The following is a 14715-nucleotide window of genomic DNA, read 5'->3' as shown; positions in this document are numbered from 1 at the left end:
ACATATTGGCTTTGGAAATTAACAAAATTTATAAATAGCGATGGCCGCACCCTTTTCGCTTGCACACCACTTGTTCTTCAATTGTCTGAGGAAATCCACAGCTCGTCGCAGCTCCACAAAGCCAGTATTTGCGCCATTTGCACGCGTTGAGGCTGTCACAGCCACAGAAGGTATGAGCATAGAGCAGGCCTACAATGAGGACAAAAGTCCGGATAAGGTGAATCTGGCGAATGAGGTCTATCGCAATGGAGAGGGAAAGCCACACATTTTCCAGGCAGTACGCAAGGCCGAGATCACACTGGCCTGCGATGATTTTCTTTCGCGCGATCCTCTGCCGCCGTGGGGCAATCCGGAGTTTATTCGGGCGGCTACGAAACTAATTCTCGGCACTGCACCACCTGCGATTGCACAAAATCGCGTAAGTGCTTGCCAAATGAAATGTAAATGCGAAATAATTCCGCTGAGCGTTTGCTCTTTCAGGTACTTGGCGTGCAGACACGCACGGGAATTGATGCCTTGTGTCTAGCCGCTCAGTTTTTACGCCAGAAAATGAACTTCGACACGTGTGTGCTGGCACGTCCCAGCTGGGAGCTGTACGAGCCCATATTCAAGAGCATTGGCTTCACATGCCACAGCTATCAGTATTACAATGCAGCCAAGGGGGAACTCAATATCTATGGACTAGTGGCGGATCTAATGACTGCGCCGGAGGGCGCTGTTGTTGTATTGGATGCCTGCGCCCATAATCCCACCGGCATTCAACCGAGCATTGACGAGTGGAAGCTGATTGGTCATATTATAAAGTGCCGGAAAATGATTCCTCTATTCATGCTGGATATGCAGGGACTAGCCAGTGGCGATCCTATCAAGGACGCCTGGCCAGTTCGGTACTTCGTCGACTGTGGCTTCGATCTGTTTTGTGCCCAATCGTTTGTCAAAAACTTCGGACTCTATAACGAGGCTGTCAGCAATTTGATGATCGTGCTCAGCAATCCGGTGCACGTGTATACGGTCAAAGGTCAAATAGAATCTATGCTATGCGAGAGTCACGAAGAAAGCTCCACTGCTTTTGCCAGTCGCATTGTTGAGAAGATATTGACAACCGACTCTTTGCGCAAAGACTGGCTTCTGACCCTCAAGGAAATGCAGCAGCGTCTTCAAAGAGTGCGCACACAATTCGCCAATAAGCTGATCGAGCTGCAGGTGCCAGGACCTTGGGAGCAGCTTGAGGAACAGAGGGGCTTGTATTTGTATACCAATCTCAAGAGTACGCAGATCAAGGAATTGAGAGATCGACACGTTTATGTGCATAGGTCGGGACGCATTAATGTTGGCGCCTTGAACACAAAAAATGTCGACTTTGTGGCAACTGCCATCAAGGATGTAATATTATCGAAGAACAGCAGATCCGATGACTTTTATAGCGACCATGTGCAGGCCTTGCATCATTACTTCAACACCGCATAGACCTTAGTTGTAATCGAGCCATTAGACATTTGAAAATTAAAGTAATAAAAGGGTGGACTTTTCGTGAATAACTTAAAAAGTAATGGGGTTTTTTTTGGGAGTCATAAAAACCTTAATTTGTGTTGACATAATTATTCTATATTGATTAATTTGTAAAGGAGAGTGAAAAAGTTGTTTAGCGTAGACACTTTTCAGATCGTGATGAATTCTTAAGAGCGTTACACTGACGCTGATTTTTCTTAGTGACCCCGTCCAAGTCGGTTTAGTTTTCATAACTATTCTATTAAAGGTAGCTGTTTTTTTTATTGTATTTGGTTAAAATATTTCAATTCAATTCTCTTACAGTTCCCTGAACTCAAATTGAAGTACTACATCCACATGAATCTTTTTTAAAATTACCTCCAGTCTGAAAGTGTTGAAAGACAAGCAAAATTAATAAGCATTACAAGCACGAACTCAACTTACTCTCACTATCATTTCTTGCAGCACGCTTTCAAGGTCGAATGCCTGACAAAGCGCTTCTGTAATGAGCCATTAAGTGCGGAGAAAAGAACTACCGAAAACGGAGTACAAAACAAAATCCGAATAACGTAAACAGCCACATGAATCAGCCGCATACATACTTGGCACTCTACGTGACCGGGCCAGGCCGAAATGCAATCGAAAGCGGCCAAGAACGACACTAACAAAAACAACAACAGCACGGTATGTGCGACAGCCAGCGACTCCGACACGAGCATTGTTGTAAGCGGTCGTCGTTATATGGCCCACAAACGATGACGCGAACTCGACCAATGAGCAGCCAAGGGACAACCTCGAGTGGGGCTGCGCATGCGCATTTCAAAACAACTGTTATTGTAATTGTAATAGTGCTCTGACCTAGTGCTGTGCATCGTGAAGCCGTGCGTGAAAAAGGCGTGAGTTAGGTACTTCTAAAATTGTGTCAGCATTTAAGGAAATTTTGAAAGCCACAAAAATTTACAAAGTTTATTAATTGATTAATTGCTTCAATTCCAAATACAAAGAAATAAAAGTTTTAATAATTAATATAATAATAATCGAAATTATGCATTGATGTGTGAAATAGAATGAAATACTATATTTAAAAAAGAAAGGCAACCAACATTTTATAACTTGTTCCTTATAAGAACTACTTTATGGATGCTTAATTGAAAGAAACAAATGTCTATTGCTGCTAATAAGACAATTTTTACTGCCCATGCTACACTAGAATATTGGAGAAAAAGAAAAAGACTTTCACCTTTTGCAAAAAATAGATTAAAAATTTGTTGAAATATTAAAAGATCGCATCTAAATTAAATAAATTGTCATGGCATTGTTTCTGTCATAATATTTGTAGGAATATTAAATAACTGTAAACCGTTTGGCTTCAGAAAAATATTAAAATTATACCTAGCTGAGGAAATTGAATGCAGACTATATTTAAATATTTAAAAACGAATTTTGTGTAGTTTGCATACAAATTATAGATTAAGAAATTCTTCATAAATGTTTTGATACCATTTCCCTCTTCAGTTTAAAAAATAGAAGATATAAAATATATATCTTCAGTTTAGAAAAAAGAAGAAAACTGAAGAACGAAATACGCTAACTGTATTTTAAGAATTTCGAGATATTACCTTTCATTTCTTTGTGAGACAAACGCTCAAGCTAATTATACTATAGTTGTATATTGTAAATACTACTTATAAGAAAATAAAAGGTAGTATTTAAAAAAAAAAGAAGAAATAGAAACGAATTGATAACCTTATCATTATCCTTTTGAAGTTGCTTAAAAAGTCGTATTATTATTCAAAATTCTCTGCAGAGCTAAACGAAAAGATGGACTTTGAGAATATGATTAAAATTGGAGGAACTCGTGTCACGCGCACAACTCTACTCAGGCTGTTTTTGTTGTTGTTGGGGCTGCTGTGGACTCTTTGTAGCTACTTACATGATTAACATGGGAACGAACACGCTCGAATAAAAAAAAAAACAGAAAAAGAAACATCGTCGTGTCTGTTGGTAGACGCTGATCGTTTAAAGTACGATTTCGACTATTCAACGGTAATTAACAATAAAACCTGACTTTGACCTTAACACTTGAGTGGTGCTGTTGTTGTTGTTATTGTTGTCTTTATCGTTGTCACTTGTCGCCAGTTGGATGGATACTGACTACTGGCCAGTGGCCAATGCCTTGGCATATTTGCGCATTTTGGTCACATGTTCGAGTAAAAGTCTGAAGAGGCCTTTCAGTTGACGCTATCGCGCCTCTCTCATCTCATCGCACTATATATATATATATTATGTGTGTGTGTGCGTGTCGATAAGGACAGCCTCGTAAATCATGGGGAGCTCCAAAGTCGTTGCATTTGGCGAAAGGTGCAATCCAAATTGCCAATCGACCTTAACTTGACGGCTGCCTTGCCATGTAAATTACATATTTTAGGTTCAATGCGCCTCCGCCGCGATTGTTTATTGAAATGTTTCAAGTTATTGGCAGTTGAATGCAATCTTTCGGGCCATCCCACGTCTGCGGCAATTTTCGGCAATTCGGTTATTCGGTGATTGGTGTAAATGGGCCGCCAGCTCGCGGATAAAAGGTAAATGGGAGGGCTTGTTGCCGTAATGAGAAGGAACCGTGTAATCATCGTAATTGTAAGCAGACGTTGTTGAATGCAACGGAATTGATTGGCGTACACACAATGTTCAAGAACATTTAATTGATTTCCGGAGGTAAGCCTCGGCTACGAACTGAACATTAAACTACTTACGTCAAAGAGCTATCCATGGACTGGTGAATGGACGATATATACGTTTTCGATAGAACATGAAAAAAAAGTGAAAGAGCTCTAAATGTTGTCGACCAAATAGAACAAAAGTCGAACAGCAGTTGCCGAGTACGAAGAGCAGCCCATAGTAGTTTTTTTTTCTGTCGATCTTGAAATTCATAAAAGTAAAATAAACTCGTATAGACTAGGGACTAGGAGCGTCTGCATACTAAGTTTGGTTTATGTACGCTCAGCCGTTTCCGAAATCCAGGCGTTCATCCAGACAGACGGACGGACAGACGGACGGACATGTCTAGATCGATTTTTCTCGTCATGCTGATTCAGAATATATATACTTTATGGGGTCGGAGATGCGTCTTTCTGCCTGTTACATACATTTTCATAAATCTAATATACCCCTTTTACCCTAAGGGTACAGACGCATTGATAACCTCCTCCTTTTTTAATGTCGGTTTGAAAGGAATTAAATGTTTTAAATGTTTTGTTGTTGTGATAAATATCGCTATTGTCTGACGAAAGCATAGAAAATTGGAAGTGCAAATCCAGCAGATCTCTACCAGCTATTACTCTATCTATATACCCCAATCAAAGTCCGGCAATTTGATATAAAAACTTAAAAGTATACAACAATTTATTACATTAACAGATATATAGATAGATGGATAGATTGAAGTATAGATAGATATAGTATGGCCCTGAGTGGAGTTGTCATTCAGTTAGATCTTAATCGATATTAAGTCAACAGTCCTTAGTGATGGGGCTGGTAAGCCACAGGCTGGGGAGCTGCCACAGTCTTAACCACAGTCTTGACATCCACAGGAACGCGGTTGACGACTGCGTTGAAGCCGTTGTGGGGATCGGATGTGTACTGAACGATACGCTTGTAGCCATCGGGTTCGATCAGGGAGTATTCGCCACGAACGACATCACCATCGCGCTCCTCCACCTGGCTCTTCGAGTCACCGGATATGGCATCCTGCACATCGTAGCCGAATTTGTACTGTGGATGCGGATCGTAGTCGTCATCGCGCTTGGCCAGCACAGGCTGGGCCACCGTCTTCAGCACCGTTGTGGGGGCAGCATAGGTGGCCACAGCTGGTGCGGCATGATAGACGGGAGCAGCGGGCAGGACGCCAGCGCTGGCGGCAGCAACGAGCGCCAGGATCGTGAAGTACTGCAGATATATAGCAAAATATAGCAACCTAGTTTTGAAGTGAAGCCTTCAGTACAACTCACCTGGAAGGCCATGACTTGGATTGTAGTCGCTGTGCAAATATCCGATGCGAAAGCTGGGAGGCTGTGGAATGATTGACGATTGCTGGAGCACTGCTTTTTATACGCGAAAAGTGAGTTGCAAATATTAATTGCCTAATTCGCTTTTACGCAAGCAAACTTTTGTCACTTTTATTTACTTTATTGATTTCTTCAACACTAACAGGCATTACACTACACACGCCACTGAAGTGCGAGTACACCCACACAGACGGCCCCGGAGGAGGGGGAGACAGTTTTGTGATCATATTTCTCATTTATGCAACGCTTTTTCGCGCTTATAGAGCTTAGTGTCATATGTAAATTGTGTCCCAGCCGGGAGCTGCTGGCTGGCCGCGGGCTATTCATGACTGGGGCGCTTTCACCATTCCACCTTGAAATACTAGATAACCTGTTTGTAACCAAACGGGGAAGGTTGACAGCCCACGATTATCAGCAAGCCCTGAACAAAGAAACCCTTAAGCCGGCACTAGTACGTCGCTATCAAAAGGCCGGGCTTTTAATGATGTGGCTCTTTAATCAGCTTTATAAGCCACTATTTGGTGTTTTGGTAAGCAGCCAACAGTTTTGCTTCCTGTCGTCCAACATTTAAGAAGCTTATGTAGTCTAAGTGTTCCATTTTAGTATAACTACTTATAATTGCAATTGGTAGAAGTACTTTTATTCAAAAGCAATTAATTGGACAAATTAATAACCTATGAGTAAATGATGTTATTTCCCCCGTCTTTTATGTGTAAGAGCCAAGAGAAGTTGTGCCAAACCCTAAAAAGTGTGTCTTTTAAGAAGAGTCCATTCAACGGCCGCAGAAGTCGGTACTTTGATTAGAGTAAGAGTTATTTATGCACACTTATTCGTTGCCCGTCTCTATACGACAGAAGACTACAAGTCTAGGGAACCCACCAGTCAGCATTACTCATTACTAAGCGACGTGAGGAGCAGCTAATGGCTTTAAAGCGAATGTTAGGATTTGTCGATTTATTACTTTAACTATTAACTCCACCTAATTATCTTATCTTCTTGACTTATCTACTTACTTTATCTACTTAGCCTATTTTTTGCCTTAACTACTTACTTTATCTTACTTTACCTAATCTTATCTTCTAACCTTATCTTCTTACCTTATATACTTACCATATCTACTTACCTTATCTACTTACCTTCTTTACTTAACTACTTACCCTATCTACTTTCCTTATCTACTAACCTTATCTACTAACCTTATCTACTAACCTTATCTACTTACCTTATTTACTTACTTTATCTACTTACCTATACTTACCTATCTACTTACCTTATCTACTTATCTTATCTACTAACCTTATCTTCTTAACTTAACTACTTACCCTATCTACTTACCTTATCTACTTACCCTATCTACTTATCTTATCTACTTACTCTATCTACTACTAATCGTATCTACTTACCCTATCTACTTTCCTTATCTACTTACCTTATCTACTAATCTTATCTACTTACCCTATCTACTTTCCTTATCTACTTACCTTATCTACTTACCTTATCTACTTACCCTATATACTTTCCTTATCTACTTACTTTATCTACTTACCTATACTTACCTATCTACTTACCTTATCTACTTATCTTATCTACTAACCTTATCTTCTTAACTTAACTACTTACCCTATCTACTTACCTTATCTACTTACCCTATCTACTTATCTTATCTACTTACCCTATCTACTACTAATCTTATCTACTTACCCTATCTACTTATCTTATCCACTTACTTTATTTACTTACCTTATCTACTTACCTTATCTTCTTTACTTAACTACTTACCTTATCTACTTACCTTATCTACTTACCTTATCTATTTACTCTACAGCTAGGGCACTATGGTAAGGTATACCCTTTACTCTAAGTCCCCTCTACTCTAAATATCCCCTTACTCTAAATACCTTAACTACCTCAGCTATTAATCCCAATAGTTTCGACGAAACAGAACCTTACTCTATTTATTCAATCACACCATCTACTTCCCCATTATCAATTAAAGATATTGAAGATTTAAAGAAGAAAATCACATTTATTTTGTATTACCACACAATGAGGAATGGTAAGCCACCAGTTTACAAATTTCGAACAGCATAGGCGGGTGCGGTGTATCTGAGAGGGGCGGCTAGGGCAGCTGTACGTAGAACGGGTGCTGGAGCGGCTACAGCCAGTGGTGCTGCCTTGATGATGGGCGCTGGGACAGCCAGAGGAGCTGCTGCGCGGACAATGGGGGCCGCCACTGGTGCTGGAGCAGCATTGACTACAGGGGCCGGGGCAGCGACAGCGACGGCGATTGGTTCGCGACGCACCACAGCGTTGAAGCCGTTAATAGGATCAGCGGTGTAGGTAACAGTGCGCCTTAGGCCATCGGCATCGATCAAAGAGTACTCGCCACGAACGACATCACCATCGCGTTCCTCCACCTGGCTCTTTGAGTCGCCAGACAATGTATCCTGCACATCATAGCTGTACGTGTACTGGGGATGGGGATCAACTTCCTCCAGTTCGATGGTTTTGGCCAATACCGGAGCTGGGGCCACAGCAACGGGCAGGGAAGTTCTCAGAACGGCTGCCTGGGCTGCCACAGCAAACAGAGCCAATGCGAATGCGAGCTGTGAATATTCAATGGAGGATTATTACAAAAAGGTCCTCGAGTAATCCGATGGCTTCTCGCCACACACCTTGTAGGCCATTGTAATGGTTTTGGGGCTTTGATTGAGTTGTCTTGAACAAACAAATGCTAAACACTGAATGATTGACAGTGCGTTGGCCATATCGTTATATAGCGGGTCGGGTGTCATTGATGGCACCTAATTGGAATTCATTTTTGGCATCGCGTAACGCTTTAAGTGGTATTGACGGCCCATTTATTAAAACTGTCACGCACATTCTGCGGTTCTGCATTTGATTTCGCATCTTTATTTAATTCATATGTACATACACATATTTATTGCTTACATATTAAATATTTATGTGCATACGCAATTTACAGTTAGGCGATCACATTCGATATTAATTTAAAATGAAATTCATTACTCAAGTGATTAGTGCTTTGCAAATAAATGTGAATGCAATTGGCTTATAAGTATTTGTAACATTACCTATAAGCATATAGGTATAATTTTTTAAATCAGAGTTTAAGGCTCTTATCCTCGCTTGCTAAAGAAAAATGAAAAGAAATCCTGGATTGTAGCTAAAAGTTAAAAATGCAAAAGGCTTTTAATTCTTCTTCAATCACCTCTCAGAGACAATGCTATGCTGGATAGTTTAGCAAAGAACTGACGTTTTAAAATCAGACTTCAGACTCTTATATTCTTACGAATATTACTGTTTTTACTATTTCTTCCTGAATGGGAAAGCCGTAGATAAGTTTTTGATTATTTTTTCGGCCCATTGTTTTACGTTTTAAGACGCAGCAGTAAAAAAATCGTTGCCTTTGCAATATTCACAAAATTATTCAATGTTTTATATATATATATTTTTTTTTTTTAATCTTTATTCATTATTTAAGATCTGTCCTAAGTATGACAATTATAAAATTATATAGCATTGGATTTGTTTTATATATAAAAGCTAATATATAACTTACTTTTATATTTCATAATTAGGACTGTAGCCGTAATTGTTGTAATAGTTCCTAATGTATGCATCAAATATTTATTGACGTTCTTTTAATATTGCCTTCACTTTATTCGCTTTTATTGCTTATTATAATTTGCACTCAAATTTGTAACTTTACTCAACTAATTAACTTCCATATTCATATATTCTAGTTGACAATATTTACAAATATACAAAACATATTCTTAGAAGAATTGATTTAATAACAGTCCGGCAGAGACACAGCTTCTACTTTCTAAAATCTCAGATTTATCAGATTGTAGCTTTACTCAACTAATCAACTTTAATCTTCATATATTCTAGTAGTCAATATTTAGAAATATTCAAAACATATTCTTAGAAGAATTGATTTAATAACAGATTGATATTCAGACAGCTATCTTCAATCCCAGTCCGGCAGAGACACAACTTCTACTTTCTAAAATCTCAGATTTATCAGATTGTAGCTTTACTCAACTAATTAACTTCCATCTATGAAGATATATATTCCAGTTGACAATATTTACAAATATTCAAAACATATTCTAGAAGAATTGATTTAATAACAGTCTGGCAGAGACACAACTTCCACTTTCTAGAATCTCAGATTTATCAGATTGTAGCTTTACTTAACTAATCAACTTTAATCTTCATATATTCTAGTAGTCAATATTTAGAAATATTCAAAACATATTCTTAGAAGAATTGATTTAATAACAGATTGATATTCAGACAGCTATCTTCAATCGCAGTCCGGCGGAGATACAACTTCCACTTTCTAGAATCTCAGATTTATCAGATTGTAGCTTTACTCAACTAATTAACTTCCATCTATGAAGATATATATTCCAGTTGACAATATTTACAAATATTCAAAACATATTCTAGAAGAATTGATTTAATAACAGTCTGGCAGAGACACAACTTCCACTTTCTAGAATCTCAGATTTATCAGATTGTATCTTTACTTAACTAATCAACTTTAATCTTCATATATTCTAGTAGTCAATATTTAGAAATATTCAAAACATATTCTTAGAAGAATTGATTTAATAACAGATTGATATTCAGACAGCTATCTTCAATCGCAGTCCGGCGGAGATACAACTTCCACTTTCTAAAATCTCAGATTTATCAGATTGTATCTTTACTTAACTAATCAACTTTAATCTTCATATATTCTAGTAGTCAATATTTAGAAATATTCAAAACATATTCTTAGAAGAATTGATTTAATAACAGATTGATATTCAGACAGCTATCTTCAATCGCAGTCCGGCGGAGATACAACTTCCACTTTCTAAAATCTCAGATTTATCAGATTGTATCTTTACTTAACTAATCAACTTTAATCTTCATATATTCTAGTAGTCAATATTTAGAAATATTCAAAACATATTCTTAGAAGAATTGATTTAATAACAGATTGATATTCAGACAGCTATCTTCAATCCCAGTCCGGCAGAGACACAACTTCCACTTTCTAAAATCTCAGATTTATCAGATTGTAGCTTTACTCAACTAATTAACTTCCATCTATGAAGATATATATTCTAGTTGACATTATTTACAAGACATTATGTAGAAGAATTGATTTAATAACATATTGATATGCAGGCAGCAGTCCACTTTTTAAAATCACAGATTTCTCAGACTCCTCAATCCCTTTACAAATTCTTTGCAACATATAGTAAATAAATTGTAAATGCAAAAACGTTTAATTTAATTGGAGGAACTGCGTTTTTTTGATAGCCCTACACAATGGCATAAAGAAAACAATTGGTCAATGCTACACACTCCACACTCATTTAGCACAAATGAATTGGATTAATCGGTCGCGCCGAGCCACGACTGCACAGAAATAGCCGCAGTGTCGAAAAAGCACTCCAATGGCTATTCAGCTGGTCGCTCTATATAAACAGCGCGTGCGCAGCAGCAGTCACAGTTCAACTCGTTCGCACCACTCTGCAGCAACAGTCAACAAACTAACTCACTCGCAATGGCTTTTAAGGTACGTTTAACGCAATTCATCGTAGGTACAAAGGTACTTTAACTCTGTTTGGATTTCCATCTAGTTCGTCGCTCTTCTTGCCCTCATCGCCGCCGCCAGCGCAGGTGTCTTGCCCGCCGCTCAGGTGTACCATGCCGCTCCTGCTGTGGCCACCTACCACCATGCCGCTCCAGCTGTGGCCACCTACCACCATGCCGCTCCAGCTGTGGCCACCTACCACCATGCCGCTCCAGCTGTGGCCACCTACCACCATGCCGCCCCCGCTGCCGTTGTCAAGACTGTGGCACAGCCCGTGTACGCCAAGGCTGCCGAGGAATACGATCCCCATCCCCAGTACAAGTACGCCTACGATGTCCAGGACTCGCTCTCCGGCGACTCCAAGAGCCAGGTGGAGGAGCGCGATGGTGATGTCGTTCGTGGCGAATACTCTCTGATCGATGCTGATGGCTACAAGCGCACCGTTCAATACACTGCCGATCCCATCAACGGCTTCAACGCTGTGGTGAACCGCGAACCCCTCGTCAAGGCCGTTGCTGTGGCTCCAGTTGTCAAGGCCGTCGCTGCTGCCCCCGTTGTGGCTCACTACGCCGCCCCAGCTGTCGTGAAGACGGTCGCCCCCGCCTACACCACCTACCATCACTAAATGCCATTTGTTGTTAAATGTGTTCGACTGAATCTGACTTCTAGATAAATTTGTTGCTAACTTAAAATAAACAAACAAAATCAAACATGAACGTGTATGTATCAACAAGAATATTTTCGCGATTCAGAGTGTTCCTTTAATTTCCAGTATTAATTCGAAATCAGTGATAGCATTTTTTCATAAGAGATTATCTTGCCTATCCTTAGCATCCTTTACATTAATATATGATTAAAAGATATTAAATTGCTCATGTTTGGAAGAAAACTCAAATAATTCAGAACATTTCTATTATTTTAAATGCATTTATTAGCTTAATGTGTCATTAGTTGCTGGCAACACTACAAAACAACACGTGCTTCTCTACTCAGTATATTAAACTACAATTTAGCAACACTATTTTTACAAATAGTTTGCTCCATATTCTTACCCAACACTTTTACTGGCTGTCATTACCTTTCTAAGTACCTAGAATCCTGAATTCTGAAGGTATTTAAAGTATTACATTTGTTTCTATTTAATAATCAAATTTTATTATTTCGAATTTACAATTTATAAGTCCCACAATCATGAAAAGCTTTATTTTATATTTGTTTCTGAATTTTATTTTTATCAAATTTCAGTTTTTATAAAATTTTAAATACTGTTTAATTAATAATTTAGTATTATTTTGATTTTGTTGTATATGTTCTCGTTTGTGGAACATAATTATTGATATTGAATTAGTTTGGAACTTTTTAAATCTAATCATTCTTTACCAAAATGTTTAGAGCCTTAATTGAAGAACTATCCTATTAGAGGCCATAGAAGCTAATGAGACGAAAGAGACTCTCACTCCTTTGACCTGCTCTTCAGAACTTCAGAAATAAACTACACTCCATTCTGTCTATCAATAAACCCGTCATTTCTAAATTTTACGGGCATAGCTAAAAAATTAAATTAATGTCTCCTTAGGGCCAGATTTTAAATATATATGTATGTACTATATATATAAAATTAGTTCTTTTTTATAGATGTTATCATTTCTTAGCACCAAACTGCCTCATTGCATAAAGTTTGGATTAAGCCAAGCTTTTGTAGGGTACATGCAAATATAGCTTTTATCTATAATTAATTGCCAGTAGGCTAAGGCTATATAAAAAGGTGGCCCCTATTGCCCCTTTCAATTTAGAGCTTTAGTGCAATCTTCATAAGCATCATTTAATAGTCTGATTTTTGAACGGACTGATTATAAGATACAATAGTTTCTTAGTATTTCTCCGATCACAAAATTTAAAAAGTGTACCTTAAGTCCTCTAGCATATAGAAATCATTTTTAAAAAAGTATTTCAAAACCAGCAAATATGTAGTTTCAAATATGAGGTTTGTTTATTTATAAGTAGTAAGCAACAAATTTATCTAGAAGTCAGATTCAGTCGAACACTTTCAACAACAAATGGCATTTAGTGATGGTAGGTGGTGTAGGCGGGGGCGACCGTCTTCACGACAGCTGGGGCCGCGTAGTGAGCAACAGGCGCGACGGTCTTCACGACTGTGGGGGCGGCATAGTGAGCCACAGCGGGGGCAGCATAGTGAGCCACAGCTGGGGCAGCATAGTGGGCAACAGGTGCGACGGTCTTCACGACTGTGGGGGCAGCGTAGTGGGCAACTGGGGCAGCAGCAACGGCCTTGACGAGGGGTTCGCGGTTCACCACAGCGTTGAAGCCGTTGATGGGATCGGCAGTGTATTGAACGGTGCGCTTGTAGCCATCAGCATCGATCAGAGAGTATTCGCCACGAACGACATCACCATCGCGCTCCTCCACCTGGCTCTTGGAGTCGCCGGAGAGCGAGTCCTGGACATCGTAGGCGAACTTGTACTGGGGATGGGGATCGTATTCCTCGGCAGCCTTGGCGTACACGGGCTGTGCCACAGTCTTGACAACGGCAGCTGGAGCGGCATGGTGGTAGGTGGCCACAGCTGGAGCGGCATGGTGGTAGGTGGCCACAGCTGGAGCGGCATGGTACACCTGAGCGGCGGGCAAGACACCTGCGCTGGCGGCGGCGATGAGGGCAAGAAGAGCGACGAACTGAAAATATTGGAAATTGTTCCAAGTATATTCCACAATCGAAGCATGTTCTGAGCCTACCTTGAATGCCATTTTGAGATGCGAGCTGTGTTGCTGGAGGAGTGGAGTGGAGTGGAGTGGTCGAATCGGAGGCTAAGTGCAGTATGATAAGAAATTGGCAAGTCTGTGGCTTTTATACACTGAGATCAGTGCTTGCTCGAGGCTGTTGCTATTCAATATTTTCTAGCGAACTAAACGCGAGATCTGTCAGACAATGGAGAGCGAAAGGTCTGGCCGGCAATGAGTGCAGGGCAGCCTAACCGGCACATGCCCGTACACGGAGATAGGTAATGCATGGAGGTATTGTGTGAAAAATGTGGAGCAAATTGTGTCTTGGCTCGCAATTCGACATACTCGCCAACTCGCCAGCCAGCTCATGGATACCGGACTCGCCTTGCCGCTGGCACAAGTGCGCAGCCCCAAGTAAAGTAATTTGACATTCAATTTGTGTGCGACATTAAAATCGCAAAAAAATGCCTTTGTTGCTACCGGATATTTTGGCGTGCCGTGCAAACCGGTCTTCTTAAATACCAAAATAGAGCTCAGCTAAATAATCGAGATTATGCATGGGTTGCTTGTTGGCCACAGGGCAGGGGGATAGACCTTTGAGGAAACGCGCTACACTGCGAGCAGCAATGAATTGAATATTTATGAAATGTTGTACATTGAACTAATTAATTAAAGATATTTTTGGGGGGGAAGCTTACAGGAGAAATGAGGGATTAAGATATTCAACAAACTATTAACTCATTATTTGTATACTGGAGTAAGCTAAGCCTTAAAACTATAAATAGCTAGCCATTTATTAGT

General features: G+C 39.8%; 5 protein-coding genes across 5 annotated transcripts; 2 read left to right on the top strand and 3 right to left on the bottom strand.

Annotated features, from left to right (window-relative positions):
* Nucleotides 1-40: 40 nt before the first annotated feature.
* LOC115623887 (aspartate aminotransferase, cytoplasmic-like) lies at nt 41-1132 on the top strand. Its single transcript, XM_030518439.1, has 3 exons — nt 41-418; nt 481-1071; nt 1121-1132. The coding sequence occupies exons 1-3, from the start codon at nt 41-43 to the stop codon at nt 1130-1132; spliced, it is 981 nt and encodes a 326-aa protein (XP_030374299.1).
* Nucleotides 997-5507, bottom strand: LOC115623587 (larval cuticle protein A2B-like). The gene is made up of 3 exons (XM_030517987.1): nt 5496-5507; nt 5023-5433; nt 997-1225 (listed from the first exon to the last, which is right to left on the bottom strand). Exons 1-3 carry the CDS (start codon nt 5505-5507, stop codon nt 1136-1138), a joined length of 513 nt encoding a protein of 170 aa, XP_030373847.1. The 3' UTR covers nt 997-1135.
* A 2114-nt stretch (nt 5508-7621) lies between these two features.
* LOC115624344 (larval cuticle protein A2B) lies at nt 7622-8239 on the bottom strand. Its single transcript, XM_030518995.1, has 2 exons — nt 8228-8239; nt 7622-8158 (listed from the first exon to the last, which is right to left on the bottom strand). Exons 1-2 carry the CDS (start codon nt 8237-8239, stop codon nt 7622-7624), a joined length of 549 nt encoding a protein of 182 aa, XP_030374855.1.
* A 2906-nt stretch (nt 8240-11145) lies between these two features.
* Nucleotides 11146-11800, top strand: LOC115624341 (larval cuticle protein A2B-like). Its single transcript, XM_030518993.1, has 2 exons — nt 11146-11157; nt 11222-11800. The coding sequence occupies exons 1-2, from the start codon at nt 11146-11148 to the stop codon at nt 11798-11800; spliced, it is 591 nt and encodes a 196-aa protein (XP_030374853.1).
* Nucleotides 11801-13222: 1422 nt separating this feature from the next.
* LOC115623886 (larval cuticle protein A2B-like) lies at nt 13223-13938 on the bottom strand. Its single transcript, XM_030518438.1, has 3 exons — nt 13927-13938; nt 13343-13866; nt 13223-13271 (listed from the first exon to the last, which is right to left on the bottom strand). The coding sequence occupies exons 1-3, from the start codon at nt 13936-13938 to the stop codon at nt 13223-13225; spliced, it is 585 nt and encodes a 194-aa protein (XP_030374298.1).
* Nucleotides 13939-14715: the final 777 nt, after the last annotated feature.

The sequence above is a fragment of the Scaptodrosophila lebanonensis genome, unplaced genomic scaffold (assembly GCF_003285725.1).
Source record: "Scaptodrosophila lebanonensis strain 11010-0011.00,11010-0021.00 unplaced genomic scaffold, SlebRS2 tig00000053-arrow-pilon, whole genome shotgun sequence".
Taxonomy (NCBI): Eukaryota; Metazoa; Arthropoda; class Insecta; order Diptera; family Drosophilidae; genus Scaptodrosophila; species Scaptodrosophila lebanonensis.
This window is presented reverse-complemented; position numbering and strand designations above follow the sequence as displayed.

Coding starts and splice junctions, on each gene's coding strand:
- LOC115623886 (XM_030518438.1), bottom strand. Junction 13,272..13,342: donor GCCCCCGCTGTGGCTCACTA/TGCCGCCCCCAC, acceptor TCGTGAAGACGG/TCGCCCCCGCCTACACCACC.
- LOC115623887 (XM_030518439.1), top strand. CDS start 41: ATGGCCGCACCCTTTTCGCTTGCACACCACTTGTTCTTCAATTGTCTG. Junction 419..480: donor CTGCGATTGCACAAAATCGC/GTAAGTGCTTGC, acceptor TTGCTCTTTCAG/GTACTTGGCGTGCAGACACG.
- LOC115623587 (XM_030517987.1), bottom strand. Junction 1,226..5,022: donor CTCCCCAGCCTGTGGCTTAC/CAGCCCCATCAC, acceptor TCTGTTCCTCAA/GCTGCTCCCAAGGTCCTGGC.